The 27,172-nt window shown below is 38.6% G+C and overlaps 3 protein-coding genes and 3 long non-coding RNA genes across 7 annotated transcripts in view; all 6 read right to left on the bottom strand.

The window, feature by feature from the left end:
• Positions 1–1,645: 1,645 nt before the first annotated feature.
• Positions 1,646–10,165, bottom strand: LOC144079042 (uncharacterized). The gene is made up of 32 exons (XM_077607578.1): positions 9,874–10,165; positions 9,697–9,741; positions 9,468–9,575; positions 8,752–8,805; positions 8,600–8,653; positions 8,413–8,466; positions 8,211–8,326; positions 8,095–8,148; positions 7,920–8,027; positions 7,753–7,803; positions 6,819–6,872; positions 6,654–6,707; positions 6,435–6,488; positions 6,229–6,336; positions 5,817–5,870; positions 5,683–5,740; positions 5,529–5,582; positions 5,398–5,451; positions 5,266–5,319; positions 5,091–5,144; positions 4,947–5,000; positions 4,819–4,872; positions 4,701–4,754; positions 4,567–4,620; positions 4,141–4,158; positions 3,921–3,983; positions 3,638–3,781; positions 2,991–3,123; positions 2,492–2,598; positions 2,295–2,378; positions 2,030–2,227; positions 1,646–1,963 (listed from the first exon to the last, which is right to left on the bottom strand). Exons 2-32 carry the CDS (start codon positions 9,733–9,735, stop codon positions 1,811–1,813), a joined length of 2,352 nt encoding a protein of 783 aa, XP_077463704.1. The 5' UTR covers positions 9,736–9,741; positions 9,874–10,165; the 3' UTR covers positions 1,646–1,810.
• A 97-nt stretch (positions 10,166–10,262) lies between these two features.
• Positions 10,263–12,484, bottom strand: LOC144079041 (uncharacterized). The gene is made up of 9 exons (XM_077607577.1): positions 12,380–12,484; positions 12,251–12,304; positions 12,118–12,171; positions 11,841–11,885; positions 11,716–11,769; positions 11,341–11,385; positions 10,918–10,971; positions 10,398–10,451; positions 10,263–10,310 (listed from the first exon to the last, which is right to left on the bottom strand). The coding sequence occupies exons 1-9, from the start codon at positions 12,434–12,436 to the stop codon at positions 10,263–10,265; spliced, it is 465 nt and encodes a 154-aa protein (XP_077463703.1). The 5' UTR covers positions 12,437–12,484.
• Positions 12,485–12,583: 99 nt separating this feature from the next.
• Positions 12,584–13,358, bottom strand: LOC144078472 (uncharacterized). 2 transcript variants are annotated; one of them, XR_013301226.1, is made up of 5 exons: positions 13,303–13,358; positions 13,012–13,056; positions 12,892–12,945; positions 12,766–12,810; positions 12,584–12,638 (listed from the first exon to the last, which is right to left on the bottom strand). It is a non-coding gene; the product is annotated as an uncharacterized LOC144078472 (long non-coding RNA). The 2 variants fall into 2 exon arrangements; XR_013301225.1 differs by having other exon boundaries at positions 12,774–12,810.
• A 184-nt stretch (positions 13,359–13,542) lies between these two features.
• Positions 13,543–14,283, bottom strand: LOC144078480 (uncharacterized). The gene is made up of 5 exons (XR_013301228.1): positions 14,247–14,283; positions 14,129–14,173; positions 13,795–13,848; positions 13,669–13,713; positions 13,543–13,593 (listed from the first exon to the last, which is right to left on the bottom strand). It is a non-coding gene; the product is annotated as an uncharacterized LOC144078480 (long non-coding RNA).
• A 1,596-nt stretch (positions 14,284–15,879) lies between these two features.
• Positions 15,880–16,580, bottom strand: LOC144078561 (uncharacterized). Its single transcript, XR_013301249.1, has 3 exons — positions 16,532–16,580; positions 16,021–16,140; positions 15,880–15,918 (listed from the first exon to the last, which is right to left on the bottom strand). It is a non-coding gene; the product is annotated as an uncharacterized LOC144078561 (long non-coding RNA).
• Positions 16,581–23,993: 7,413 nt separating this feature from the next.
• cacna1ea (calcium channel, voltage-dependent, R type, alpha 1E subunit a) overlaps positions 23,994–27,172 on the bottom strand; it is a 70,233-nt gene continuing 67,054 nt past the window's right edge. Inside the window, exons 43-48 of the mRNA XM_077607576.1 lie at positions 26,675–26,775; positions 26,437–26,596; positions 25,591–25,710; positions 25,367–25,514; positions 25,094–25,266; positions 23,994–24,866 (exon numbers count right to left, since the gene is read on the bottom strand). Coding sequence (XP_077463702.1) covers positions 24,387–24,866; positions 25,094–25,266; positions 25,367–25,514; positions 25,591–25,710; positions 26,437–26,596; positions 26,675–26,775 — 1,182 coding nt within the window. The 3' untranslated portion in view covers positions 23,994–24,386. The remainder of the gene's footprint in view (positions 24,867–25,093; positions 25,267–25,366; positions 25,515–25,590; positions 25,711–26,436; positions 26,597–26,674; positions 26,776–27,172) is intronic.

The raw sequence follows: 27,172 nt of genomic DNA, 5'->3' as shown, positions 1-27,172 counted from the left end.
AGTCTTTATACGTCATCAGCAATCTCGGGACTTTTATTTTTTTTTAACATTTACTACTTAATTTTCATAATAGAATAAAATTGTGTTACATCATGCATATTTGGTTTCAAACTGCAATTTATCTATGTGTATATATTTACGATTACACTATCGTCTCAACATATTGCACATGTACATTTCCTATTAATTCAATAAACCCAAACAAATAAATAATAAACATTATGTATAATGTATTATTAATAATAAAAAAACATTCAAATGAAAGATTTACAGTATTTAGCCCTAAACAATATTGAAAAGGTGATGTGAACGTTTACAAGTTTGTTTTCAAACAATAAGTGTTACTGTTGAATGTTTAATCCCAAACTAAGTATTATATATTTAACCCTTTGATATTTATCTCCAAATCTTAAATCTAAATCAGAAATATTAAATCTACAGCAAGACGGCAATAGTTTGTTGCCAACTGTTCCAGTTCAAATGGATCGAGCATTTCACTGTCAATGGCAGTGAATGACTTAAAGAAGCACTAATGTGCTATATAGGCTGAAGGCTGCCTTTTCCTGGCAAATGCATGGCTTTCCTCTACTGGTTAACTTCCCACTATAATTGCACAATGTATTAATCAGCCCCAATACGAAAAAAACAGCTTTTAAGATCAATGCATATTAATAAATCCCTGCAATGTATACCTTCCATATTTCATGATTTGTCCACGAATAATGAAGGAGTAGCTCAAAATGATAGTGTACACAACAAGAACTACTGCAAGATGCATGGCGAATTGACTGGCTGCAGCATAAATAAAGTGCCATAGAGCATTATTCAGTTCCTCTCTCAAGCTTTGAAACAAGTTTGAAAGGATATTTGAAAAGATGTGTTGTGGGCTCTGGCAAGTCGGTCTTATGAGTGCAGCATGTCAAACACGATTAGCTACAAAGACACAAGGCCATAATTGTGAGAACACAAGCATCTGTAGTTTTATTGAATCTAAATTCCCCTGGTGACATTTTGTGGTCTCTTATAATTGTGAATGAGAGTAGCGAATGAATGCCCAAATTTATTGGCATATTTTTTTTATGTAACTACGAATTTAATTGCAAACCTTTCTTTTGGTCCGACGGTGCTAATGTATGTAATGTTGTGCCACGGTAAACAAATACAGGGAAAGAAAATTTACATATGTTTTATGAATGAGTTAACTATCAACTACTCTGATATGTTTTTTCAAATGATAAGAATCTTTGTGATTTGATTTTAAAACAAAGAAATGCGGGCGGCCCGGTGTGGCGAGTGGTTAGTCCGTCGGCCTCACAGCTTTGGGGTCCTGGGTTCAAATCCAGGTCATTTCCATTTGTGTGGAGTTTGCCTGTTTTCCCCAGGCCTGCGTGGGTTTCCTCCCACATTCCAAAAACATGCATGGTAGGCTGATTGGACACTCTAAATTGCCCCTAGGTATGGGTGTGAGTGTGCATAGTTGTTGTATCCTTGTGCCCTTCGATTGGCTGGCCACCGATTCAGGGTGTCCCTGGCCTCTGGCCCGGAGACAGCTGGGATTGGCTCCAGCACCCCCTGTGACCCTAATGAGGATAAAGCGGTTCAGTAAATGAGATGAGACAAATAAATACATTCTCACAAACAAATATTCTGTGTGAACATTTTTTAAGAGCTGCAATGTCAATAAATATACACACAATAGAGCAGCAATAATGCAGACTGCAAAGAATTCATACATCCTTACTATAGTTATTTACAGGGAATTTAACAAACACACCCACAAACAGTACACAAACACCCACACAATCAAACATCACAAGAAGCAGATGGGTCCCAATTCTGCTTTGAGCTCAGCGACTTGCTCACAATGCGATGCCGTTTCTATCCCCAAATCTCTGATAGGAAGTAATTGCATATCACCTCGATGTAGTTCGCTGCTGCCCCAAACTTTTACAACCACCTCCACCTGCGAACGCGCGTGAAAAATCAATACGATTCATAATAGCGAGTCTTTGGGAAAAAAATCAATTACCTCAAGCGCTCGTGTTGACACGTTGGTGTGGCGTGAATTTATGTCTTCGAGGGAGTCCCCAAGTAAGTGGACTAAGTCTTTCATGCCATCCAACCCACAGGGGTTGGATGTCCATTTTAGCTTCATACGCTGGGAGCACGTGAGGCTGTGTAAACGTAGAAACCTCATCTGGACGACGTCCACGCCCAGGTAAGCAAACTTCAGAGAATTGGACATACTATTAGCTCAGATGACTTCCTTATCAATTTACAAAGATTAGTCTTACCTTATCTCCGCCATTTTGCTGGCTAAAGCACTGAATTGACGATGGCCTCGTCTGGTTCTTTGTTAAATCCCACTTGAAGCTTATCTGCAAAACAGAATATCAAAGCATTTTTTACATGACCTCACCATTTTAGTGCATTGAAATTGAATAAGTGCAACATTTTGAAGACAGTCTTTGCAAGGCCCTTACAATTTTACCTGCGATTTTAGTGGATCTATGCAGGTGCTTCCTCCTGCTGTGAAGTTACAAAACACTCTGAAAGCATCGTAGGGACAACCTTGGTTGGGGTCCATGTAAAAATAACCTAAAAAATAATGAATTGAGAGTTTTTCCGACAACTAAAAGCAATCCAAAGAGCATCGTATTTTTTTGACTACAAGTCACTTCAGCCAAATAATGAACAATGAATAGGGAAAAAATATAGTATATACATGTCGCACTGTAGTCACTCTTTAAAAAAAAAAAATCAGAAACCAAAAACAGACATAGTAACAAATAGTAAAGTGGAGGAAAATGGATATTTTTCAGACTTTAAACTAAAAAAGACAACAACAACAAAAAACATAACCGCCTGTCGTGGTCAAAGAGAAAAAAAAACATAAGTCCCACTAGAGTATTAGTCGCAGGCCCAGCCAGACAATGAAAATAAAGTGTGACTGATAGTCCGGAAAATACGGGGGTCAAAATTCTGCTCACCATCACTGAAATGCGGGTGGATGAGACCCAACTCGTAACAAGAGGTACCGGGGTCGTCTTTAGTGCCTTGAGGCAAGTGGAAAGCTTCTTCATCTGCTTCATCTTCTAGATACACTTTCACTGGACTGGGCTCCTACATGGGATTATGTTATTTAACCATTTCATGCAACTATTAGGCTTTTTTTCTTCTTAAATGTTTTTATTATGTTCATATTACTCGGACTGGTGTCTCAAACCTGAGGCCATATGCAGCCGGCCAATATTTTGCGGTCCCAATTCACATCCAATTTTAGTATTAGAGTTGCCCTCATATATTTTGGGATGAGAAATGAAAAATAATATATAAATAGATAATTCCAGTGAAAAGAGCTGAAATTAATGGAAGGGTATGTTATCTTTCTATTCTATTTAAATAGTAATGAATAAAAAGGAAAAAAAGCCATGGCTTTCAACAAAAATACAAATAATTCTAAGTGAAAATAAAATTATAAAAAAAAGATCAAGAAACGAAATTAAAATAAAAAGTCAGGGGATGAGGCCAAAGTCAGATGGTCAAAATGGGTTGGACATCTATTGCCATCAATGGGGGCCCATGAGTTAAAACCCGAAATGGATAAGGCATCCAGGAGGAGAAAGTGTATACCTACTTTTTGCCGTCCATCGTTTTTTGTGACAAGCGTTGACTCGAGTCTTGCTTGAGAATGATATTTTTTACTGGATTCAAATTTTTCAACTGATCTGTGCTCCAGTTGTGAATAGGTGCTGCTTTTTCTTGGCAAACCTGCTTTTCCCTGAGGAACAAATGACAGTAAGAACCCAAACATTAAAAAGTAAAAACTTTACATAGCCACAGACAATAATAATCGATCACTTGAAATGAATTGGAGCTCTATCCATGTCAATGTCAGCGAATAAGTAAATACATCTTACTGGAGGTCCTTGTTTGCCCTTAAGTCCCTTAGTTCCACTGGTGCCTTGGATCCCTTTCATTCCCTGGTAAGGAACAAAGGACATGTAATCACTAAATACAAAAAATCAGTCAAACTAGAGATAATGCTGTAACAGGCGACCAAATTATAGGAGTTGTGATTTATTATAATTACTCTTCTAACTTCAAACAGAATTGCAGACACTAAAAATCCGATCTCACCTTCATTCCAATCTGGCCCTGTACAAAGAGAGAATAAAAATGAGTACAAAAAAATAAAAAAATGACTTCATTCTAAGGAAACATGACATTTCAAAATAAGAGTATTGGAATTTACGTTACTCTGGTTATTAACTATTTACTGCGTATTGAGTTCATGTCAGGAGAATCTTGCTTTTAGTGTGGCAGTTAAGCATTTGGTTCTGTATGTCAGTTTGGTGATATCTTAAGAATAAATAAAGGTATTATTAAAATGATTGGATATTTTTGTAATGTTAAATGGAAGAGGTGAGTCATTTGAGGGTAAGAGCTCAAAGGTCACAGAGGTCAGAAAAGGAATTCTGTGATAACTTGATAATAGACAAGCCTATTTGATTCAGATTTGCAGGGTTGGTGAGAATGTGGTACAGAACTCTGTATCGATCCTACCGTGTGGCCAGGCTGCCCTCTTTGTCCAGGTGGACCATGAGGACCACTATCCCCCTTTAAAATAAAAAAAATAAAATAAAAAAAATCAACCACCACGAGTCACTTTATAGAAAAAAAAAAGTATGAAAATATACCTGCTTTCCTTTAGCCCCAGTTACACCGTGAGCACCTTCCAGACCAAATTTCCCCTATAAAGATGACAGATTATTACTGAATTCAATCACTTTCTATTTTAAAAAAAAGTTATACCACCTTTATCCCTGATGGACCAACAGGGCCCTGTAAGCCCCCTTCACCTGGTACACCCTGTATATAAGCACCAAATGGATAAACAATTGCTTTTTTTTACGAAACTTAAAAGCACAGCTGGGGGAATTCACCTTGAGACCTCTTGCTCCAGTCACTCCTTTACCCCCCATCAGTCCCTGAATACCCTGGATCAAAAAATATTATTGTTGCGTAAGTCCCTGTGACGATTATATCACGGGTCACTGTTTAAAATAGCTTGTAGTATACTCAAATACCTTTGGGCCAATTGGTGCAGGAGGTCCTGTCTCTCCTGGTGGTCCACGTTCACCCTAGAAGTGTAAATTATAAACAGTGCAATATTATGACAACAATATACCATTCATTTGCTATGGCTACTGATAGATGCCAAATCCATTTGATTGGTCTGAGGGTTGACTCTACTGCAATTACCTTAACGCCTTGTGTTCCAGTATTTCCTCTGAGACCAGGTGGACCAGGTATACCCTGAATATGAAAAGCACAATGCAATATAAATTGATAAATGCAAAGCAAATGTATTGTCGACCGTCTGTGGTATTTGACCTGTTTACCAGGCCTGCCTGGTGATCCGCGAGCTCCTGTGTGGCCAGTAGTTCCCTTCAGGAGATTTATTCAACTTTATAAAACTTAACTAAAGACTCAATATTCATCCCAGAAAATGATATTTCTCTTACCGGGTAGCCTTCATTCCCTTGCACCCCATGTAATCCGTCCAATCCATCCAAACCCTAGCGTTAAAACAGGAGTGCACATCAGTTTATTTGCTCCGATTTTTGCTTTATAGTATGGCTATGCACTGTATATATGGTGATTTATCATCAGAAATACTTGCAGGTATTCCACGTCTTCCCAATGGTCCTTGGATCCCTGGTGGGCCTTCAGCTCCCTAATAATTGGATAAGACAATCAAATACCTCTGAAAAAGATTTCAACAATTTTATTAGGTATGCATTGCAACTTACAGTTTTCCCTGGTGCTCCTTTGTTTCCCTTATTACCTGGTTGACCTGGCAATCCCTTAATTAAGACAACATTCACAATATAGTCAAGCAAATATTAACAATTCAGTTTTAATATACCCAACAGGTTTTCTCCCAGAAAACTTCCATTGCCTGGTGGTAGAGAAGCCTAACATGTTTTGGGAGGAAAAACTAAAATAAATAAATGAAATGACTATTTTGTTTTAATATAAGTCATGAACAAAACTTATACTTTTGCAAAAAGGCCTTGACATCCAGTTTTAAGAAAGAAAAATTCAATGCAATTCAATGCAATGACAGAGAGCTTTGTGGGGAGGGGTCAAGAAAAGCCCGACGGCCCACCAGGCTTATGAAACACTAGTGGAAAACCTGCTTGAACATGATCACATTCTTACTGGTGCCCCATGAATTCCTTTATTCCCAAGAGTACCAGGTGGACCAGCAGCTCCAAGTGGACCTTCAGAACCAGGGACACCGATAAAGCCGATTTTTCCTTGTTTGCCCTGGAAAAAAATTCAGCTCTCTGAATGAACAGTTCGAGATCATTTCACAAAATAAGCCAATTAAAAATGAAAATATTTTGATTGTTGAAATACATCACCATTGTGCCTCGAGTTCCAGGTTCTCCTTTTGCCCCCTTTTCCCCGTTTCCTCCCTGGGTAATGCAAAGCATTGTTTAAAAAAAACCAAGTGCGTCACTGTGGTCAACACTGAGTAGATAATCATTAAAAACTGTATGCAGGTTCAGAGGGTGCTCGGCGAAACGTCTTTCGGCGAATCAGAGTTTCAGAGTGATGTGCGTCACATGACAAAAACTCACCATGTGTCCTTTCTTGCCTGGAGGCCCGAGTTCACCCACTTTTCCATTGATGCCCTGATGAAGACAATACGTAAAGTCATAACAGATCCGCCGGACATCAGTTGATCACACAGACAACATGAATGGATATTCTGTAGTATTTATGCAACTAATCGGACATTTCACCTTTGCTCCAATTCTTCCAGGTTTGCCATCAGTTCCTTTCTTGCCAGAAAAACCCTAAAAACCATTACAAAAGCTCAAGACAGACGATGACATCAGAACTTATCTGATAATGTAACAGTACATAAATGGTTAAAATAAATAAATAAATAAAATTCATTTATTAGTTTTTCTGAACCGTTTGGTCTTTTACTTTATTCAGTTGAGATGCTCCATGTGTTGCATTTATTGTCATTTAAATGCTATGGAATTAAAAAAATAATTAAGAGTGTGTGTTGTTGTTTTTACTAATTAATAAAGAAATTGTGCCATAAATAACGATTTTATTGAGGGCCATAACTATATTATTTTTATTCATTTTCATTGTATTAATATTTATATAGTATATACTAGACTTAATATAAAAATACAATAACTGATAATCAACAACAAAAATAAAAGAATACGTAGTTATTAATTTTTGTCAAGTTTTGTCAAATGACTTGTCCTATAAAGTTTTTAACTATGTATCATATTTAGTTTAAATCACAAACCTAAATAACACGTTCATCATTTAAAACTTAAAATATACAGTGTACAAGCAAGAGGCAAAAAACAGCATCCACTTAGTTTGTCTAATGTTAAGATTTGCATTGCGAAATGGCAATTGACTCATCTTTGAGGAGGTGATTTTGTTCCTTATGTTTGCCTGGAAATGACCCGGCCCATTTTAGAGAAATTACCACAATGCACAAGATCCAGCATAAAAGGAAAATAGAAATACTGACGTCTTTGCTATTGCTCGACTTCAGAGAAGTCGTTTGTTCAGTCTAATTTGCGAGCGGAAAATCAGCCTGGAGACTCCCAAATGAGTCCTTTTACCGCAGTGATGAGTTTTAGCAATATCTGTTTTCTGTAATCGGGCCATGCCTTATTGAAACCTAACTATAGATCTTACTGGTGCTGATGGTCCAATATTTCCTGACGGCCCAATTTGACCAAGAGATCCCTGAAATCACATAACATTGTTCTGATGTTGAAGCATTTAAAAAAAAAAAAAAATTTGTAAATGTTTTGTATGTCTTTTGTCAATAGAAGTGAAAGTGCCTACAAGAAGATACTAACCATTTCTCCTTGAAGTCCCTTTTGGCCTTTGCTTCCTGGATTCCCGGTGTCACCTCCTGCTCCAAACTGTCCAAGCAAACCTTGGGGACCCCTTTGGCCTGGTGGACCCTGGTGAAGCACTCTTGTAACAAACATCTTGCTGTCAATTAAATACATATCTAAAGATTCTACTTACCTTGAGGCCAGGAAATCCATGTTTGCCTCTGTCCCCTTGTACGCCAGCATGGCCCTGATAATTAATACAAGTTGACCACTTTTGAACTCCCACTAAAACTTTGACCAAAAGTGTGCTCAATAACCTGCTTCCCTGGACCTCCCTTCACTCCTTGGTAACCTGGGATACCGTGGAGACCCACCACTCCCTTTGGGCCTCTTGGACCAGAGGTTCCTTTTCTTCCTTTATCACCCTTAAAACATACCATCAACATCCTTGGTGTGTCAGTGTGCATGTTTGCATTTCCCAACATGCAACCATTGATTGACATGTACTCACCGAGGTCCCGTTTTGTCCCGGCGGTCCATCAGCCCCCATGTGCCCGGGTGGACCCTAAGAAAAGGTTGAAGACAACTTTGGTCAATAAAAGTACAGAACATCTAAATTCAAATGAAATGAATGGTAGCAACCTTGCCACTATGGTGGAAAGTTGATATTAAAAACAACACAGTCTTAAACTATCTACCTCCTCACCATCGAGACCAGCACGTCCTTCCTCTCCTACGGTTCCTTTAGGTCCCTAAAAATAGAATAAGAGCAAACATTCATGATCAGAATGTATTTTAAGAGTAAAAAATATACACATTTAGTGTAGTTAAATAAGTAGAAAATGTTCACCTTGCCACCTTTGATTCCAGGTGGGCCAATTGATGCTTGAGGTCCATCTTTACCCTAAAGATAAAAGAAAAGAAAAACGAATACATTTTCTGCTTCTTCTATTTTGATGTTTTTGTCCTTGTCATAATTAACTTTTAGCTTTTGTTTGGCAGGGGTGAAAATAGTATCAATAGTACCAATCTTTTTTGCCTTTAAAACTCATTAACCACCATTGACAGTGATAGATATCAAATTAATTTCAACTGGGATGGCTGGCATTGAGTCATAATGTTTTACTGCCAATGACAGCCACAGACGTCCAATCCAACTTGATAGAATAATATTTGCCAGTTCTCTCTTACTCGAAATGGATTGGACGCCTGTTTCCATCAATGGTCGCCAAGGAGTTAAAATCATACAAATTTAACTGTTCTTAATGAAGAGACTTACATTAAAAAACATAATTAAACATTCTAAAAATATGGTGGTGCAATATTCTATTGGTTTGTGCCAAATGAATTGATAAATTAATGGAATTCGGTCAATCAAGTTCAAAATATTAACTTAATAAAATGAGTTAGAAACAGTGAATAAGAAGTTACCCAAAAAATTGGGAACATTTAAGGGTTGTCTACTTAATCTATTTAGTTAGCATGACTAAAAAGTACTTTTTTTAAAGTGTAGTTTTTACACAGAACCATTTCATTTGAATGTAATGGAAATAAAGGCAGACATACAGGGTAACCTATCATGCCAAGGGGGCCGGCAGCTCCTTGTGGCCCCTGTTCACCTGAACGGCCTTGAGGTCCAACCACCCCGTATAGTCCAATGTTACCCCGTGTACCCTACAAACAGAGAAAAAAATGGATCTCAGAGTATTTCGTTGAACTCGTTCAATAATTTACTGTGGATTATGTATTGTGCGAGACAGTTTAGGATATGAATGAATCATTGTAATCATCATACTGGGGGTCCTGTGTGTCCACGTGGGCCAGCTAAGCCCATCTTGCCCTGAGGGGAGAGTGAGATGTGATTTTGAGTGATGACTGGCGATGATGGGGATCAATGTCCTGTCCATTTTTACTCGGCGTCAATGTTAAGTGAGAGCATTAATAGAGTAATTTTCAAATAATAAAATCTTACCTTGGGACCTGTTTTCCCTCGTGGCCCCCTTTCACCTCTCTTGCCCTTCCCAACAAAGAAAAGCAAGCATTGAGAAATTCCTATGAATTGATGTTTTAATCCGCTTCAATTACCTTGTTTCCTTCCATTCCTTCTCGACCCTTTGATCCATCTATTCCATTTTCACCCTAGTAATTTTTTTTTCAATATTATGTAACGTTTTTGCAACTTCAAATTCGTTATGTAGCATCCCAAGTCATTTCTTACTCTTTTTCCGGGCTTTCCAGGTATCCCATTCATTCCAGTGCTTCCAGCATCCCCCTGTAAATAAGCGTCACGTCCTTAGATAGATGGACTTGACATTTTTTCATTTTTAATTTGAATGCAAACTTTATGGTTAGTGTTTACACTCACATTTGTCCCGATAGGTCCCTGGGGGCCACTTGGTCCTGTCTTCCCTGAAAATCCCTATCAAATATGACAAAAAAAACATCGGAAATGTTGTTGTGAAAATGCGTTACACTTGTGTTAATCTTTAAACTCACTTTTGGACCTACTGCTCCAGTGTCACCAGCTATTCCATTTTCACCAGTAGGCCCCTAATAGGAATGTATGGTTTATATATTTGGTGATATATACTTTAACCACTCATAATTAAGAGCCATCCCAGAATTGGAGGACATTTAAGATTTAAAAGTCATAAAAATTAAGCCTTTTTTCTGGTAAATACAGTATTTATTGACAAAATGCATCAAAGTATTAAGGAATGAAACTTTACTAATGGTAGCTTTTTGTCAGCAATAGACACCAGCTGTGCGAGCCTATTTATGTACCTAAATAAAGTCTTATTCTGATCATATGCATAAACTGTCTGCATGGATGAGGTCGAGTGAGATCAACGCTAGCAATTTTAAGGATTTTATAAAATTAATACAAATAGAAACACTATTTTGCACACAGATTATTTTTAATTTAGAGGGTGTGGCAAACAATGCTCTCCAATTCTGGAATGACTTTTAAAAAAACAATTCCTGAGGAAGGTTATCCTAAACTGACTGGCTTTACCATGGCTCCATCAATTCCATCTTGTCCTCTGACTCCCGGATAACCTTTTAGACCCTATAATAGGAAACAAAATTCTCATATAAGTAATTAGGCCTCATTTTTGTGAGCTAGAATGTAAAAAACGCTACGTCTTAGTTTTTGCACAGCTTCCCTTTATCAGGTTGGGAATTTCTTCAACTGCCTTGTGGTGTAACAACAGCAAATTTAGCAGATTTCAGATTGTTCGTAGGAAGACACATTTAAAGGGGACGAGAAGAGCCCCCACGCATTGCAATATCCTCGCATTACGTGTTGTAAATGCTTATGTGTGTATGAAAATTCAACCCGGTCTAAAATGCTCACAAAGAAATTTAGTAGGCATATGAGAATAACCCCCTGACTTAATTGTAAATAAGAAAATCTGTCAAGAGTCAGAAGCATTACCTTTTCCCCTTTGGGTCCATTTGTGGATGGGACTCCTAACCTCCCCTGTACAAAAGTCATATCACACATCAAAAACAAAAAGACAATAAACATATATACTGAATTATATTGTTTATGTAGATACAATATATACGCTGTCAGAACTTTTCAGTGCCAATACATTTTCCCTGGCATGACTGATTAATCAAAAAAACAATTTAAATGGGTTTGATGCCTACTGCTTTCAATGGTAGTGAATGAGATATGAAAAAAACAATAACTGCAAATATAAAGTGTAAATGTAATGTGTTTTTTTCTTTTACAATATTGCCACATATTGCGATGTTTGCAATGTAGTCAGGAGGGATCAGAAAATAAGTTTAGACAAATAGGAACCTTAATACCAGGTTCTCCTTGGGGCCCTCGCTCTCCAGATTTTCCCATCTCTCCCTGCAAAAAATAACAGGATAAAAAATACACTATTTGTATTTGATAATAAAAAAAAAATTTGTTGTACTCACAAAAGGGCCAGGCAATCCAGAAAATCCTTCTCGCCCCTCGCGACCCTTTATTGAAACAGTGACATAATTGGTTTAAACATGGTAACTCTATTGCAGCATATATATAAATGATCCAAAACCAAGTGATCTGGAATTGCTCTAAAATCATCAGTTAGTAGCCCAGGAGCAACAGGGAGCAACGTCAAAGTCACGGCACTTTATTGACTGCCAGAAATTTTCTGGCTTATCAACAATATCACTACAAGTATGTCAGTGGATGACTAATTCAATGTCCAACCTTGACTCCTCTTGTTCCAGAATTTCCCTGATTTCCTGGAGGCCCTAGATCTCCCTATAAAGAATCATTCACAGAATTATCATCATGAAAAACAAAATAAAAAAAACTTTACGGCAGTTGTGCATCATCTTACCTTCAACCCATCTTGGCCTTGCTTGCCTTGCTCGCCCATGATGCCATCAATTCCCTGGAGGTAAATCTTGAATGACTTGGAGTTATTCAATTAGTTCTGCTTTAATCTAACATTTACAGGTATACCCACGCTGGGCCCAGCAAGTCCTGCTGGTCCTGGTGATCCTACAACACCCGCGACTCCCATTGGACCTCGACGTCCCTTATATCCCGGCTTCCCGGGTAACCCTGGCGGTCCCTGCACAAAAGCACAACAAATTGTTGAACCTTTATAGCGTTGCCCATTCAATCCAAGTGTAAAACATTTCTCCAGTTGATCTGAATCAAGAACCTGCCTGGTCTCCCTTGAATCCTAGAACACCTCTTCCACCACGCGTGGCTTTGGCTCCCTATATACAAAACACACAAACACAACAGAGCTGTTATTTTAGCCCCAAAACCCCAAACATTTTCAATGACATGAAAAAAATCGTGTGGCATTTTAATCAACAATGAAATTGCTTTAAATAATCTTACGGGATCACCTGAGGGTCCAGCCAATCCTGGATTTCCATTGTTTCCCTGAAGTAAACAACGTGAAAACCGTTTTGAGTTTAAAATGCTTGAATAAATGACAAGGGATTTGTTTTCTTTTCGTCTTACATAAGGACCTGGTGGTCCAGGTTCTCCTATGTCCCCATCATCTCCAAGACCACCCTGATGAACGCACAATGAGTCAAAATGGCTGCAAATGATGTATCACTTCTCTGTTACTGTACTCACAGTGTCTCCCTTTGGACCTGGGGGTCCGACAGGCCCAGCTTCACCCTGGGGGGGAAAATACACTTAATTTCTTGGGTTCAGAAGATTACATTACATTTTTGTCAAGGTTTTCATGCACTGGGCATACATGCACACAGCACAGAGTGGGAGATGTAGTTCAGTGAACACACTTCTTGGCTAGGGGGTGCTTAACTCATTTTTGATGATATATGATATTACTCATAGTTGCAAAGGAGAGTATAACGCATAATAAATGAGAAGAAGTGCATGACAGGTACAAATCAAGTTTACCTGAGGACCACGTACACCAGGAAATCCAACTGCTCCGACAGCACCAGGCTCTCCCTAAAGACAGAAAAACAATTGAGCCAAGTTCTCCCAAAATGTTCATTGGTGTTCTTTACCTTTGGTCCAACTTCTCCCCTCAGACCAATTTCACCTTGTTGACCCTGACAATGATAAACTCATTAATATATCATCAATAGTTATCGTCTATTTTAAAAAGGAGTGTCAATTTTGTCAACTTACAGGAGGCCCCTTTACTCCTGGGACGCCTTTTCTTCCTTTTGGTCCCATTTTGCCCTAAGAAGACACATTAGCTCAAAGTAAACAACACAAAATGCGCGCTTAATTGGAGCGCAATGCTGTCTTACGTACGTGTGTGCCAGGTGGTCCGGAAAAGCCTATCGCACCAGTCGTGCCCTGGAAATAGTATTCAACAGCTTACCAAATACTCGAGTGTATTTAGAATAATAAGGCCCAATTATTTGTAGCAGCGCTGACCCGTGGTCCTGGTCTTCCATGGAAACCTTGAGGACCCCTGATGCCTACCATTCCCTTCAAACAAAAAGACCATATCAGATTACGCTGTCTTGTATACCAGAGGTGATAAACGTCCAAACAATTTGAATATAGAGGGTTAAGCCCTTGACGCTTAGATTTTCATTTAACATAAATAATCACAATTTCATGAAAATAATCATATGTTTTTAACAATATATTTAGAGAAAATGACATTCAAAATTTGAATTAAATTTTGTAAATGAAACAGTTAAATTTAGGCATCCAGGAGTTCATTTGTGATTTTTTTTTCCACTAACAATGTTGCTTAACGTACCATGTAACCTGGAATCCCACCAATGCCTCTCATACCTTTATTCCCCTGGTTAAAAGAAACAAATTGAATGACCTGAATCTCAGTAATACTTAAATATTTGATGGATGTTCTTTGTAACCTTGAGTCCTTTTCCACCTCTATCGCCTTGTGGTCCGGGTTCCCCTTCATAACCCTAACGGCGAACAAAACACAACATCATTAATAAGCAAATACTGTAGAACCAAAATATAAATAACAATTTAATCTCTTTAAACATGAAAAAATGTCTAAATATTCTTACCCTCTCACCCGGCTCCCCTATGCTGCCTTTATCTCCAGCATAGCCTTGCAGTCCCTAAGGAGCCAATGAGACAATAAGTTTCAAGCAAAAATGACATACACAACTTGCAAATAACATAAAAACTTCAACATTCAAAACAAAAATTCCTTATGAATTTTCTGGGGAATGACCTGTTCTCCAGGTGGGCCTAGGGGTCCTGGATCCGCATTCACTCCCGGAGTCCCATCATTGCCAGACCGGCCCTGCGCCCCAGGCCCACCCTGTTCCCCAGGGATACCCTGAGATACAAAACAAACAATTAAATTTCCTTTTTTTGGTTCAATTATTTCATCTAACATGGAGCACTACCTACGATTTTTCCTGGAAATCCTTTCCGCCCTTGCTTTCCTGGAATTCCAGGCAGCCCCTATGGGGAAAAATTAGACACATTCTTATTCCTTTGTGTGGGCTGAATAGCTTTTACACTAAACTTATCCAATTTGGGGAAGAGAAAAGTTTCTTTCTCAATACTTCCTCACAAAATTAGACATACAAAATTGCTTGCAGAACTCAGCAAAAGATGTCCAATCCAATTAAACTAGAAATCAACAAATGTTCATTCGCTGCCAGCCATGTCTTCTAATGAAAAACTCCTTTCAATTCAAAGCAGAAGAATCAAAGGAGCCACAATTTTCTATCATCATCATTGGCACTGAGATACTTCATTCGTTTTCCCCAAGATACGAGCTAGTGCAAAAATGACATAACATTATCTTTCATCCAAAACATTGAACAAAGAGTATGTACATGTTGTGTATTTGAGACAACTGGATAATTTCCCATTAGATTAATGCTGGCACACCACGTAATAAGAATTGTTTCATGTGGATATGCGTTTCTTTAAAATATGTATTTTTTGATAGTATTTGTACACGTGTTTTTCGCCAAGCGTTAATTTAACTCATAAGTCCAACTTTTAACTACTACTAGAAAAACTATGCTCTACAGCAGGGGTCGGGAACCTTTTTGACAGAGAGAGCCCTACACAATTCATATTTTCCAAATTTTATTTCTTGAGAGCCATTCTCAGAATTTAAAAGCAAAAATACATGAAAATGTGTGATTTTTTTGTCATTTCACCACTTTTAAAGTACAAAAAAGTCTCTGAATTATTTTGACAACATTGTTATGCTGTTGCTAATAAATCAGTATCAATTATATTATGCACGGGACTCAGCTCTCTCACCAGTGATTTCCATATTTTACTTCACAGGTTAGTGAAGAGCCATATGCACCCATAGAAAGAGCCACATATGGCTCCGAGCCATAGGTTCCCTACCCCTGCTCTACAGCAACTTACAATTGGTCCGACATTTCCACGGGGTCCAGAAGGCCCTGGAGTTCCTCTCCGTTTCTGATTTAAGAAAAGAAAACCATTTTTAACAGACAATAACAAATGAAGCATGTTGTTTTTAGTGTCTTAACCAAGTACCGGCCATGATGAAATCAGCTTAGTGTAGAATTTCTTTTTCTGCATGGAAATGAATAACACTTTCTGTTATTTTCAATGGATATTAAACATGGACATGAATGGGTCGCAGTATTTTGGAAAAAAACAAAACCAAATTTCAACCTTGAACGTCTCCCATTCTTCTTCAGATGTTTTAAAAACAACAATAGCAGGCATTCCAAGTGGACCAATGGGGCCCATGTATCCAGTCTGTCCAGTTCTTCCCATCACACCCTGATATCCCTAAGAAGAACAATATACAGACACTTATACAATGAGAGGGAATTTACGACATGCTCACTATAGCAAATATCAACCTAAAGAGCCAAACATGAAATTAGTACATGAGACTTTCAACACTCAATATGAGAAATGTAATATAGTTAAATCTGATGTACACACTCAGCATTGCATGGATAATTGAACTATAACAGGAAAAAAAATGTTGCGTGTGAGCCCTGATCCATCACATATGATACAAATTCATCAAAAAATTCTAATGATATTTTTACTTCTGTGAGACCATTAAATGATCTAAAGCTAAGAATTTGAATGTTATGTCAATTGTTTAATGGTTTGTTGCTTTCCTGGGTTAAAACACTAATTTATGGTTCATGCTCTATGATTAACCTACCTTGTCTCCTTTTTGTCCTGGAAATCCTGGTAGACCTGGTGGACCCTGCAAGCCCTGGAAAAAGGTACATAGCAATTGATTAACATTATATTTGTAGTGACAAAAACGAGGAACAGGAAACAGGACTGCCCATAAATCTTGCCTGTGAAAGTGATCTAGTGGAAATAAATGTTTCGATTCTGCAATATAAACATAAACAATTATATCTACATATATATATATATATATATATATATATATATATATATATATATATATATATATATATATATATATATATATATATATATATATATATATATATATAAATACATGGAAAATGAATTAATTTTAAGTTGTGTGTTTACATGCGTCTGTTCGTATGTTTTGTCAGTTGCCAAATGTTTGTCTCCTCCTCTCCCACCTACTCCCACCAATAGAGAACTGGTACTCATCTACACATCAATCTGAATCAAAAGCATTGGAGAAATAGCAATGGAAGCGAATGACTCAGATGATTCACTACCATTGAGCTGATTAGATTTCCAATCATTTCTCATTTAATACAGCTGTCTCACAAAAAGCAATAATATCAGCAATCATGGCAGTTAATCACGAAGCAAATAGATTAATATTATTATTATTATTATTATTAAAGTGTTCAAATACCCAAATGGATTGATCGATTTCAATAGCAGTGAAGGAGTTAATTGTACAGTTTTAACCACTTGAGAGAGCCATTTAACACCTTTCTTGGAAGCAGTTCCTATCAAAATGCACTTCGACGATGAACCCTGAGTAAAAACAAAACAAAACAATAACATATAATTACCATTTGACCTTGAGGCCCAGGCCTTACTTGAAGTCCCTCTGGGGCGTGTTGCTGATTTGTTGTCGAAGGAGCATTCGGTGGAAATTGTCGCTCTGAGCGGATGGATTCCTCGGGGCTGGACATAACAGGAGTTTCAGATGCTGGATCATATTCCTTTGGGAGGTGACTCTTATTCAAGTCTTTCCCATCTTCATCCATCCGCCTTTCAGGAAGCTCTTGTGACATTTGCTCAGATTTTACATGCCCATCTCGTCTATTTTCTGTTTCGGGAAGACCAAAGCCTGAGGCTTCCTTCGTCAGAGGTGCTGATTTTCTGTCTTCAGCTAGTAAATTGCTGATGGTGGTCACTTCTCCAATGTTGACGGTTGTATCTCTGTCTGAACTTGTCCATTCTGACAGGAGACCTGAAGCTGTGGGCCTTTCGGCCTCAACGTGAGGGCTTGAAATAACTCTTTTTTCCTTCCCAATTGCAAAAGATGGAACGTGAGCTGGTGTTAAATCTCGATTGGGTGATTGAGTTGCCGATTCCTCATCAACTTGCTTTTTCTCCTTATTCAAAAGTTCCGTTTGGATACTTCCCAGAAACATCTGAGTGGAGTTGGCCTGTATGTCCATGTCTTCAGAGTTTGGAGGCCCAGATGATGGTCCCATTTCACTGGACGATGCAAAAATGGCAACCTCCTGAAAAAGCTGGAGTAGCAAAACAATGTCAAGTGATTTCATTTCAGCCTAAAATCGACTTCTGCAACACTCAAAGAGTCCAACAAATTATAACCGTTAGGTGAAATGGAGTGAGTCATACAGAGTCTTTTCATGAACCTTGAGAAAAACAAGCTCACGATTGGCTTGCACGGACGTACGAGATCTATTACGGTCCAAAATAAACTTTTTTTTTCGCTCCATGTCTAACTTGACAGATACTCTTTGAAGACAGATAGCCGAAAAGGAGCTCTGCCATCTCAAACAATTGGAGACATGTCTGAATTAATATTACAAAGTCTTGTCCCTCCGTACTAACATGTTAGGAATAAACAGAACACACATTTTAAAAATGTCTTTGCGTATTTAAATACACTTGTTTTGTCTTTGACGTTTTGAGTGCAACATTTGGTTACAAGTAAGGTTGTATAAATGATAGAAATGAAGAGCTTAATTTTTTTTGTCATTCCTTGGTATTACATTATTGAAATATAGGCCTTTTTTGTACTGTGTTGTGATTAAATATGACATTTGATAACTGAAGACAATTATTTTTTTGCATTTTTATTTTATTACTATTTTTAACTAACACAGTTATTATTATTATTATTGCCAGGTGGGTTTATTTTATTTTTGGTTTTGAATATGTCATGCAGCATTTACTTATTCTCCTATTATAAATGCTCCTATTATAAATATAATGTTTTTCTATAGTGGGATTTATTTTTTTTAAAGACACAACAAATCTAAAAAGCAGTAACACCAATATTTTTTAAAGCATTTTAGACTCAAGGTTGATTGGTGCCACATAAAATATAACCGACAAACATAAATATCTGGTTTCAAAGTAGTAAAAGAAAAGAGAATAAAAATCCACAATACTCAGATTTACAATGTTTAAAACACAAAAGTAATATGATACATAAAAATTAACAAACAAACTACAAACACTACTCAATGTTATTAAACACTGAGTACTATGCTTAAATGACATAATGTACACAAATACATAACAATAAAGTGACTGTCAGTAGAAAACATTTGAGTTTATTAAAATAACTAACAATTGATATTAAACTGTGTAAATATTAATATTATTTTAATAATAAAAGGACTGAAATGAAATTGTTTTATGGCACAAAAAATATATTGGCCAGTATTATCAAATCATAAAATAGTATAACTTCAATCTTTAATTATGCTATCCTGCCAATTCTCATCCTTGTTACGAGCTATTTCTCCCTTGCTTCATTATTTTATATTTCACATTTAAAAAAGCACATGGAATCACTGATAACTGGCAGAAAAACAGGTAGTTTAGGGAACTATGTTCACGATAGCTTACTAGTACATAAAAAAAGAAATGTTGTTATATATTGAAATGTAATTGGGTGGACTTACAAAGGTCAGCAACAGTAGCATCCATGCCGGCATGGCGTCGGATGGAGCCTCCGTCGTGGACCGCTCCGATTTATGCATTGGCTCACATGGATTCCCGTGGAAGTCCTAAATATGACGCACACGCAGGGTGAGTGCCAAGGCCAAACAAAACAAATTCCCATCACCCCAATCCATTACACTTCCTTAGTGGATTGCATCATGGCCAAATTGGATCACGGTTTGAGTGTGTGTCCAATTTGGGATGATAGTAAAGCGTTGCCATGTTCCAATCAGCAACGAGATGTTTCCAATACAGACATATTTTGGCTCCTTATGTCTCTCCTAGGCAGAAGTAACACAAAATAGAAAAAAGTAGAGTTGCAAGTCAAAGTGCGGCAATGCCAAGTTTCATTATTTTGAGATTAAGAGACTTTTGAGAGTAGCTCACCTTTATTTATCAATGTCACACGGATGACGCTTCTTCTTTTTCACCCCATTCATGTTTTCTGCTTGCTTTGCCATTGACCTTCACCTCACGCCTTCTCGCATTCATCTCTTGGCTTGACGGGAAGGTCGAAAGGGTGAGGACTGTGGCTCGGGTGAGGAATCTCGCATGGGAATCTCGAGAGTGCCTGGCTGCTGCCTCACTGACGGCTCAAGATGAATCCTACTTATGGTAAAAGATCAGGGGAGGGTTTTGAAAGCACGCAATTGTGTGCATTTCCTGTAAAAGTACTTGGGGGAAAAAAGATTCAGGTAAATATTGAATATCTGACAGTTCGGGATTTGTTTTTCTGGGAAGATTTTTCATTCTAGAACATTTTGGTTAGATCAACACAGGTACTGAGGCTTGTTGCCATGCCAACAATCCACAGACTGTGGGTCACTCGGGGGTCAGGCATTTGAGTGCAATTTGTAACTTGTTGGGGGCAGTTAGCATATCGTTGACAATTTGCTAAGGATAAATGCCTCGATTGCGCAGACTGTTGGAGTTGGTTTTTGCTGGAAAAAAAGGTGAAAGTCTGCAATAAATCTCCATCGAACTGGACAGCCAACCCAGCCCAGTCAAAACAGACTACATGTCTTGCATAGATTTCAATTTTGGAATCACTGAGGTCTGTTTCACCTCGTTGGTTTCTATTTTCCTGAAAAGTTGAACTCCTTGTACTCATTTTCAGTCACCAACAATCAAAGCAGCTTTCCCCATTCCCTATAAATTTTAATTTATTTCAAAACAGGAAAAAAATTACTAATGGTGGGCCTTTGAAAATATGGTGGAAGCCGACTGGTGACAAACTCATTTAAATTCAAGTCAGTAGGATCAGAGAGACCACATGATTGGATCTCTGCCAAAATCAATGGCACTAAAAAAGTTACTCAACAGAAAAGTGAGTGTTTGTTGTGGTGTCAAATGGATGAAAGATTTTCCCCGTGCGGAGTACTTTCGCACATCAATGCAAGCATTATCAGTAAGCTGATACATTCTCATGGCATTAGTACAGAGGTCATAGCAGAGTCTCGAGGGAAGGGCTTTGAACTTGTGCACATTTTTAAAAAATGGGTTTGTTTGAACATGCTCATATTACAATCATCTAAACATATGTGATTTATTAACCTTGACTAAAAATAGTTTTGATGAACATAACCAACCATCAGTAAAAGACAAGTGATCTTTCTTTAATGACATTTTAGTCAGTCAGTGGACAAGCATCAAGACTAAACTCAAATAGGAACTGTACACGTATTCATTTTTTTTCCCACTTTATACATATTTCAAGGAAATTCTGGCTTGAAAGGAGATGGTTAAGTGGTGAAAGTTCCCAGGCACACTTGAGGCTGTTATGGATACACTGATTTTAGGGCTACATATACTGATATATTTGTTTTGATTATTTTTTTTATACGGCACTATACAAAAAAATACAACTGTTCATATAAAATCACTTTCTCAAGCTTTCACTGGCATGCTTAAGCAACAGGTGGCAGTAGTATCCCAAAATGTAAGAGCATTTAAGACTGCGGGAAAATATTTCCGCTCAAGAAACTAAAACTGTGAAACAAATGGCCAAAGATGGAAAGAGCATGCCCAAAAAGCAGCAAGTGGCACTTTGATGAAGAAAATCATTAAGGCACAGGAATAACAAAATCCATTCCCAAAAAGGAACTGCAACGACGGTAGGTCGCAATTTTGACCAATTGTATCTTAAAAAGCAACACAAATGTCATATTGAGAAAGGATTTTTTAAAAAGAAAATAAATAACAAGAGGGAGCAATAAGCACATAAAAAAATAAAGAAAATATAGTGTCAACAAGGGTTGAAAATAGCTTTAGAAAGCTGAGTACAAAAAAATAATTGTTTTTGATTGGCCATTGGAACAATAGGCCAAATGCAGTGATACAATTAATGTGTGTGCATGTGTGTGTGTGTGTGACTTAACCTTAAGTGGTCATCTGTTTGCTCTACTGGCTAATAATTTAACAAACCTGTGATGAGAACAAATGCAATATTCCTTTTCCTTTTAAGACATTAAGTTTTAGGGAATTCTCAAGTCCATTGTTCCCATTTTAGACACCGACAGAGCTTGATATAAATACAAGATTTTTAAACAGTGTCAGCACGTGATTACAAATAATTAAAAATCCTTCATTAGTACTCACCCTAATCCTACCAAGGATCAACTATGATTTAACACTAAATCCATTTAAAAAAATGATAATGGTAATGATAATTTATTGTTAGTTGGCGGGAGAAGTTACAAAAGTTGCCACATATTTGGGTTCAAGTTAAGTACACTTACGCGTAAACACGCTATGTGACTTAAAGGTAAACCTAGAAGGGGGTCATGCTCTCAATCAGAAGTTCAAATGATAAAAAAAATGGTCAGAATAGAATGTAATACAAATAATTACCTAAAATCATTAGGGCTATTGTTAAAGTTCTTGCAAAGGACATTAAAGTTAAGGACAATAATTACCTCCAAATGTACCTACGCTTTCTCTGCAAACAAACTCAGGTAGCTTCTGGCTAAGACATTTTGACTTTACACATTTTTCAGAAGGAGACTATTTGAATAAATGCCATTATTCGCATTTGCGGTTGATTGGTCGCCAGTCTTTTGGTCGCCGTCTTTTGGTCGCCGTCTTTTGGTCGCCGGTCTTTTGGTCGCCGGTCTTTCGGTCGCCCGGACCGCGACAACGGGCGACCAAAAGACCGACGACCAAAAGACCGGCGACAAAACAAGGTAAAACAACACGGTCTACGCATCAATAAAAGCCAACAATGGCCATGAGCAGTTTCACTGAGCCGACGTGTGAGTGTATAAGAGTTTGTATGTACATGAGTTGTCCCCTTAGGAAGGGACGTCAGTCAGGGTCTTAACAAGTTCTCCAAGAAAAAACAATAAAAGTCCAGGAAATTTGGAGCTTTTCTTTAGCCTAATAATTAATAGGGCATTAAGTATGACTAAATAGTAATTCACAGTTTGTATTTAGGGAATTTGAGCAACAATTTAAATGGTAATTATCAATAACTCTCCAGGCGACCAAAAGACCGGCGACCAATCGACCGTGTACTGCATTTTCATAGCATAATTCATTCTGGTCACGCTGTTACAGGTGTTTCCCCATAGGTGAAGTCATTAACTCCATCCCTATGGAATTGAAACAATTTACAACAATATTTAGTTTTGTTGTTGCAAAAATCAACTGTTCAACCATTAGTTTTGGACTTGTGGTTTCAGTAGTGAGCTGTCGGGCACGGAAATTATTTTCTGCTAGCCTAAACATTTGGAAACATTGATTTACATCCTAAATTAAAGGAGTAATTTCTTTCTAATGCTTCAGCAGTGCTGGTTGTTACAAATGAACCCATTTTCGAAATGGGAGTGTATTTTTTTTAATCGGCCAACTGCCATTGATGGCAATCAATGTGTAATTCATTTTAACGGAGAGGGAGTGATCATTTACTGAAAGAATAAGCAAATACATTTTGTTTCTGGACTCAAATGATGATGGTGGGACGTTTGAAATTTGTTACACAGGGATCCCTTGAATTACTAACAAGCGAGGTTCCCAACATTATCCGTATTTCTGTGTTCAGCAGGTTTCACCTTTAAAGTTAAATTTGAGGTAATATATACAAAACAAAACTAGATTAAAATAAAAAAAGATGCTGTACTTACCCATCCTGCTGAGAGGTGATTGGAACGTTGAGGTGTTCAGTGGTTTATTTTATACAGAAGCATGGAACACGGCTACTGTGACGCCAACAAAATAAACCACAACAGCCTTCTCAGTCCGGACATCCATCTCATTCCAAGTGCGTTTACGGTCAGCCCAGAAAAAACAAAACTCAGAACATCAACATTGCAACCTGAAGCATACATGCAACCGGATTCATGACATGACTTCCTTATTTTAACGTGACGTGAACTGTAAATTTTATGGACACTGACTGTTGGCGACGTATGGTCTGTGTCAACACAAATTGCTTTTCTTTTGGGCCATAATGAGAAAAAAAGGAGGGTGAAAAAGGTGAAGATCCTCATGGCGCGTAACACGAACAACAACTGGAAGAGTTCAGAAACAAAATTTATGTTAACTGCTTTCCTGTTAAACTGAAGTAGACATTGATTAACCAGCATTATGCACTCGCCAAGCAGAATTTGGGACTAAATGGTGGACTAGATACGGGTGTCGTAAAGTCAAAACATTATAGGTTGAAGACGGCTTAACCCAAAGACTCCCTGTATTTTCCAATGTACGTTGGCGTTCTTCACATTGAACACCCTTTTCTAGGCACAGCATGAATATACAGCAAACAGAGACAACAGCAAACAATTATGCTGATGTATGGCAGTGGTGTTTAGTCCTGTATGTGATGCTACTGGGGTGACAAGGGACTTTTGTCATAAAGCAGCCAGCGTCCGAAGACCACTCGTCCCGGACGCCGACGTCCTCTTGTTTTAGCAGCGATCGTCATCTTCCGTGTCGCTCGGCGGCTCGGCGGCCTGCTCCGAGTTGTTTGGGAAATGTCTATTTGGGACCTGCCAGGAGTGTCTGAGCTGAGGGGCGGAGCAAATGGCGTTGGCACGGCCCAGGCTGGTGGCCACGGCGCTTTCGAAAGTGAGGTGTCCTCGCTCCTCGCCTCCCGGGCCTTCCCCGACACCCCCGCGAAACGTGAGGTAGGGCTCCGAGATGTAACGCTGAGGCGACGGATGGCTCGGGACCGGCGCCTGACACGCGGAAGGAACTGGGCAGTTTGAAAGCGGCGAGCGTACCGCCGAAGAGGCCGCCGCCGCGCCGGGGGGTTGGTCTCGGCATACTAGGGGGGAGTACGAGATGTGAGGGCGAGGACGGGAGGGAGTCTGGGGGAGCTGCCGACGGTTACGAGGGGTGCCGGACTCTGAGGCAGAATGGGCTGGACTGCCTGATGAGTAGTTGGCCTGCACACAGCGTATGGACTCTCAGGAAATTCAGAAAATCTCATTTGAAAATTTCATCGTGTCTGAAAACCCTAATATCGGCTTCCAAAACTAGAGTTGGAAGCCGAAACTAGGCTCGAAAGACAAACTTGAAACTGGGGCTTTTGTGTGTAAGCTTGTTGTAAAATCCCCAATCATGGTTCCAAAAAAACTGTAAAATGAAACGGAGAAGTTTGACATGCCCTCACCTGTGCCTGTAAGGCTTGCGTTTGCCCTTCCTTGGGCGAGAGGGAGCACCCCCTCTCACCTGACGGGTCTCGGCTGCGCTCCTCGGAGTTACAGCGAGACACATCCGGAGACAATAGGTGGCGCCGTTCTTTAGAACGCCCCCTCTCGTGACTGCTTTCATTGACTCTCGTGCCTGTGAATAAGTCCAATTATGAGAAGCAGAAGCAAATTGTAGTTGAAAAGAGGCTAACTTCGATCAGACACAGAAGGGAAAGCCAGGGTTGAGCAAAAACCTCTGTAGCTCTTCTGTCGAAGTCTCAACGTGTTGTCGGGGCTGACTCTCTCCAGGGAATGTTGCTCTTGCCACTGCCGGTTAACGCATTGGTCTCCATAGGTGGAAAAGGAGCGCTTCATCAGATTTCTGTCCGCTGACATTCCAGACTGCAGACGTACAGAGAATGAACAAGAAACATAACTTGCAGAGAAGGGATCTAGGGGTCAAGCTGGTCTTTCCTACCTGCGGCTCCACAGCCAGTCGAGGCATGGACGACGCTCTGATGGATGATGTTCGCTGAGGGGACTTGACCATTATTCTTGACTGCTGTGCCACTTGGTTATACTCGATGACATCGGGCACCTGGACAAATGTTATGTGAAGCGGTTGTAATTAGTAATGATTTTTCGGACTAGCCAGAGAATACAAATTAAGAGGAACATTTTTGTGCACTGGAGTATAATTTTCATTTTTGAACCAAGAAGTAATAGTAAAATGGAGAACAACATAGACTAAATAGCCTAAAAAATAACTGTCAGGGAAAAACGTGTAACTTATTATCCAGAAAAAAAGAAATAAAAACATAAAAATAGCAATTGATAAATGCTAATAAACAAATATACTTGAAATAAGATTTTCAAGACATATTTAATCATTTAATTTTGGCCTCCTTTGTCCTCCATAAAATAAAGCAATCCATCACTCAGTCAATCAATATGTGGCCTGCCTCTGTATTGGCTTCTTGAAAAAGGTATGCAAATCCATCTTTGCTGTCAGGAACCCATTAGGTTGACTTATAAATGGACCAATGACTCATACGGGTGATAATTGCAGTCATAATGTGCAAATCGAGGATTTGTCAATGAGGAAATACAATTAAAAGTCATGATGTTCGCTATATATATATATATATATATATATATATACATATATATATACATATATATATATATATATATATATATATATATATATATATATATATATATATATATATATATATATATTATATGTATATATATAGGCAGGCAAATGAAAAACAATTGGGCTTGTTCCGCTCAAATATTGATTTTTAGGAAGAGTCATTACCAGTGTATCTAAATGGTGGTGGTGGTGATGAGCAAAGTGATAAGGGTGATAGGGTAGATAGTAATCATCATTCTGCTTTTCCAACCCAGAGGGAGGCTGCGGCTGCAGAAACATGTCTTGATGGGAGATGGGCCTGAAATCCACAAAGCCCCCTTTGGTGCTGGAGGGACACATGCATCGACAGTAAATTTACGACGCTCGTAATGGTGCACTTGGATGACTGTTGCGGGATATTTACAGAGCTGATCCTGCACTGAGGAAAGACAGTGATTTGGCATTGCATATGATCTCCTGAGGCAAGGAGGAAGCATCCATGCGCTGGAACATGGGCGCGTGTTTCTGTCAGGGGCAGATAAGAAAATTGCCGATGGAGACATGAGCTTTTAACCTTAAAAGGACAGACGACAGTTGATTACCCGGTCATATTTTTTTTTCATATCCAATCCCAGGAAAGAATAAAAGTGTTAGGTGCTAGTTTATTAGCCAATCGAATGGGAGTAGAAAAATTGTTGGATATAATCAACTCTTTCACTGCAAATGATGATGATAGACATCCAATCATGTGGTTCTTTTCGTCCTCCTGCTGTAGATTTAAATGGGTTCATCACGGGTAGATGTCCAATCCATTTGACCTGGTAGGCCGGCAGTGAATGACCGTTTCATTCGGATGAAAGTTTGTTTATTCGCTGACAGGCCTCCCAGGACAAAGGATTGACCATATATCGCTGTGAATGGC

This window comes from Stigmatopora argus, chromosome 8 (genome assembly GCF_051989625.1).
Source record: "Stigmatopora argus isolate UIUO_Sarg chromosome 8, RoL_Sarg_1.0, whole genome shotgun sequence".
NCBI classification, from domain to species: Eukaryota; Metazoa; Chordata; class Actinopteri; order Syngnathiformes; family Syngnathidae; genus Stigmatopora; species Stigmatopora argus.
The sequence above is the reverse complement of the archived record's forward strand: the minus strand, read 5'-3'. Positions and strand labels throughout refer to the sequence as shown.